At 63.0% G+C, this 4,162-nt stretch overlaps 1 protein-coding gene across 1 annotated transcript in view; it reads right to left on the minus strand.

Annotated features, from left to right (window-relative positions):
- TBC1D17 (TBC1 domain family member 17) overlaps positions 1-3,042 on the minus strand; it is a 46,301-nt gene extending 43,259 nt beyond the window's left edge. The window contains exon 1 of the mRNA XM_073655960.1: positions 2,953-3,042. Within this exon, the coding sequence (XP_073512061.1) occupies positions 2,953-2,973 (21 nt within the window). The 5' untranslated portion in view covers positions 2,974-3,042. The remainder of the gene's footprint in view (positions 1-2,952) is intronic.
- Between the last annotated feature and the right edge of the window lie 1,120 nt (positions 3,043-4,162).

Here is a 4,162-nt window from a genome sequence, read left to right on the forward strand (position 1 = left end):
AACAGGGGCTGGGGGGGACAGACAGAGTCCTGAACAGGGGCTGGGGGGGACAGACAGAGTCCTGAACAGGGGCTGGGGGGGACAGACAGAGTCCTGAACAGGGGCTGGGGGGGACAGACAGAGTCCTGAACAGGGGCTGGGGGGGACAGACAGAGTCCTGAACAGGGGCTGGGGGGGACAGACAGAGTCCTGAACAGGGGCTGGGGGGGACAGACAGAGTCCTGAACAGGGGCTGGGGGGGACAGACAGAGTCCTGAACAGGGGCTGGGGGGGACAGACAGAGTCCTGAACAGGGGCTGGGGCTAGGGACAGACAGAGTCCTGAACAGGGGCTGGGGGGGACAGACAGTCCTGAACAGGGGCTGGGGGGGACAGACAGTCCTGAACAGGGGCTGGGGGGGACAGACAGTCCTGAACAGGGGCTGGGGGGGACAGACAGTCCTGAACAGGGGCTGGGGGGGACAGACAGAGTCCTGAACAGGGGCTGGGGGGGACAGACAGAGTCCTGAACAGGGGCTGGGGGGGACAGACAGAGTCCTGAACAGGGGCTGGGGGGGACAGACAGAGTCCTGAACAGGGGCTGGGGGGGACAGACAGAGTCCTGAACAGGGGCTGGGGGGGACAGACAGAGTCCTGAACCGGGGCTGGGGGGGACAGACCGGGTCCTGAACCGGGGCTGGGGGGGACAGACCGAGTCCTGGACCGGGGCCGGTGGGGGGGGGGGGGACAGACCGAGTCCTGGACCGGGGCCGGTGGGGGGGAGGGGGACAGACCGAGTCCTGGACCGGGGCCGGAGGGGGACAGACCGAGCCCTGGACCGGGGCCGGTGGGGGGGAGGGGGACAGACAGAGTCCTGGACCGGGGCCGGTGGGGGGGGAGGGGGACAGACCGAGTCCTGGACCGGGGCCGGTGGGGGGGGAGGGGGACAGACCGAGTCCTGGACCGGGGCCGGTGGGGGGGGAGGGGGACAGACCGAGTCCTGGACCGGGGCCGGTGGGGGGGGGGGAGGGGGACAGACCGAGTCCTGGACCGGGGCCGGTTGGGGGGGGAGGGGGACAGACCGAGTCCTGGACCGGGGCCGGTGGGGGGGAGGGGGACAGACCGAGTCCTGGACCGGGGCCGGTGGGGGGGGGAGGGGGACAGACCGAGTCCTGGACCGGGGCCGGTGGGGGGGGAGGGGGACAGACCGAGTCCTGGACCGGGGCCGGTGGGGGGGGGAGGGGGACAGACCGAGCCCTGGACCGGGGCCGGTGGGGGGGAGGGGGACAGACAGAGTCCTGGACCGGGGCCGGTGGGGGGAGGGGGACAGACAGAGTCCTGGACCGGGGCCGGTGGGGGGGGGGGGGGACAGACCGAGTCCTGGACCGGGGCCGGTGGGGGGGGGAGGGGGACAGACAGAGTCCTGGACCGGGGCCGGTGGGGGGGGGGGGGAGGGGGACAGACAGAGTCCTGGACCGGGGCCGGTGGGGGGGGGGGGAGGGGGACAGACCGAGTCCTGGACCGGGGCCGGTGGGGGGGGGGGAGGGGGACAGACCGAGTCCTGGACCGGGGCCGGTGGGGGGGGGGAGGGGGACAGACCGAGTCCTGGACCGGGGCCGGTGGGGGGGGGGGAGGGGGACAGACCGAGTCCTGGACCGGGGCCGGTGGGGGGGGGAGGGGGACAGACCGAGTCCTGGACCGGGCCGGTGGGGGGGGAGGGGGACAGACCGAGTCCTGGACCGGGGCCGGTGGGGGGGAGGGGCCAGACCGAGGGGGGGGGAGGGGGCCAGACCGAGTCCTGGACCGGGGCCGGGGGGGGGACAGACTGAGCCCTGGACCGGGGGACAGACTGAGTCTTGGACTGGGGCTGGTGGGGGGGGGGGAGGGGGACAGACTGAGTCCTGGAGTTTGTTTGGGAGAGTGAGAAAAGGAACCGGGAAGGAAGGGGTACTGAGACCGGGACCGGACCAGGGGGGGGGGGGGGAGATGGAGGTACTGAGAACGGGATCGGACCAGATGGGAGACAGGGGCCTGAGACCGGGACTGGAAGGGTTGACTGAGACTGGACCACGAGGTGGGGGGGGGGGGGGGGGGATCTGGGACTGGGACAGGACAAGGGAGGTCTGACCAGAACTGGACTAGGTGGGAGGAGGGAGGTCTGAGACCGGGACCAGACCAGGGGGAATTGATGCCGGGAAGGAAGCAGAAGGATGACAGAGACTTGGACGGGGAGGGTTGACCAAGACTGAGGGGGGGGGGGCAGGCTGAGGTCTGAGACCGGGACCGGACCAGGAGAGGAGGGGGGTTTGAGACTAGGACCAGACCAGAGGGGACTGAGGCCGGGACAGAAGGAGAAGAGGACTTAGACTGGGACCAGAAATGGGAGAGGGGGGCGATGCAGAGGCCAGGACAGAAGGAGAAGAGGACAGGTCAGAGACTGGGACAGGGGTGGAAGAGGACAGAGAGCTGGAATAGTGGGGTGGAGGGAAGGCGAACCAAGACTGGGGAAGAAAAGGCCACAAAGAGCGGCACTGGGGAGGGGATGGAAGGGGACAGAGGCTGTAGTGGGCACCGTGCTTCAGTTTGGTGACAGTGAGCAGAGGATCTGAAACCACCAGCGACTGAAACACAAAAGTAGAAAGTTGAGAATCTGCTTCTCCCAGAGATCTCCAACCTGTGGAGAACTACAAGCGCCATCCTGCCCTGAAAGCTGCAGGCAGTGACTAATGAGCGGACACTCGGCGCAGACACAATATGCCCCATCTCCATTGTGCTGATATTGACACTTTGTATCCAAGAGGTCACAAGACAGGAGGTCACCTGACCACCGCCAGCAGCACAGCGCCCGCAGCGCCCTCTGCTGGTGACTACGCGCCACCACACCCGGGCTGACTCCTCCGGTGAGCGGCCGCCGGTGCTGACCGAGTCCTCCCGGGCCGGGGCCACACACTCGGTGCCGAGTCCCAGAACTCACCCTGTAAGCATCAGCCTCCATGATCAGCTGCTCCAAAACTTCCGCGTTGTACACGTCACTTCCGCCTCGCAGCCTGGGGTCACCGCCCTCGTTCTAGACGGTTGCCATAGAGATAGCCCCGCCCCTTAGACGCTCCTCTGCTGTTCTTCATGGGAAAAAAAACTAAAGCAGATCACGTGTTATATGGAAAAAAAAGCAGGAGGACGTGACCGGGCGGCCGAGGGTGACAGGAGAGTCGCTGGGGCGTGTTCACACTGACAGTCACTCTGCGTTAATAGAAGACTGCCACTTTAAGGGGGACCCAACTCAGATTACACCTGCAGCAATTCCCTGGTTATTGTATACCGTGGTCCCGGGGATTATACCTGCAGAACATATATTCAGGCGCGTCCTTTGGGGAAATGTTATATTTTTACTTAAATCCATATATTTGGGGCTAAAAATGAGTTTTTGCTCCGGGTGTATATGGAGAATGCTGCCCGTTTGCCTACTATAGTCTCTGTGCTGCGCTACTGGTGGCTGCAGAAGGAGTGAGCTGAGAATCCGCCAGCGAGCTCGTTCTGATGGGAGGATTTTTTTTATATCTTTTTATCTTGGGGGGTTTCTCAGCTGATTTATGACCACAGAACACATCAAAGGTGAATGTGCAGGAAACAAACAGCCTGGAAAGGACGAAAGGGGCAACAATTATAATGAAAGGAGAGGAGGAAGGAGGGAAAGGAAAGATAGAAAGGAGGGAGGAAAGGAAGAAGGAAAAGATGGAAGGAAAGGAGAAAACTAGGGAAGGAAAGGAGAGAGGGAAGGAAGGAAAGGAGAGAAGGAAGAAAGGAGAGAAGGAAGAAAGGAGAAATGAAGGAAAGGAGAGAAGGAGGAAAGGAGAGAAGGAAGGAAGGAAAGGAGAGAAGGAAGGAAATGAGAAAGGAAGGGAGAGAGGGAAGGAAGGAAAGGAGAGAAGTAGGAAAGGGGAGAAAGAAGGAAAGGAGAGAGGCAAGGAAGGAAAGGAAAGAAGGAATGAAATGAGAAAGGAAGGAAAGGAGAGAGGGAAGGAAGTAAAGGAGAGAAGTAGGAAAGTAGAGAAGGAAGGAAAGGAGAGAGGGAAGGAAGGAAAGGAGAGAGGGAAGGAAGGAAAGGAGAGAAGTAGGAAAGTAGAGAAGGAAGGAAAGGAGAGAGGGAAGGAAGGAAAGGAGAGAGGGAAGGAAAGGAGAGAGGG

This window comes from Phyllobates terribilis, unplaced genomic scaffold (genome assembly GCF_046119375.1).
Source record: "Phyllobates terribilis strain yellow unplaced genomic scaffold, ASM4611937v1 Scaffold_12__6_contigs__length_324123572, whole genome shotgun sequence".
Taxonomy (NCBI): domain Eukaryota; kingdom Metazoa; phylum Chordata; class Amphibia; order Anura; family Dendrobatidae; genus Phyllobates; species Phyllobates terribilis.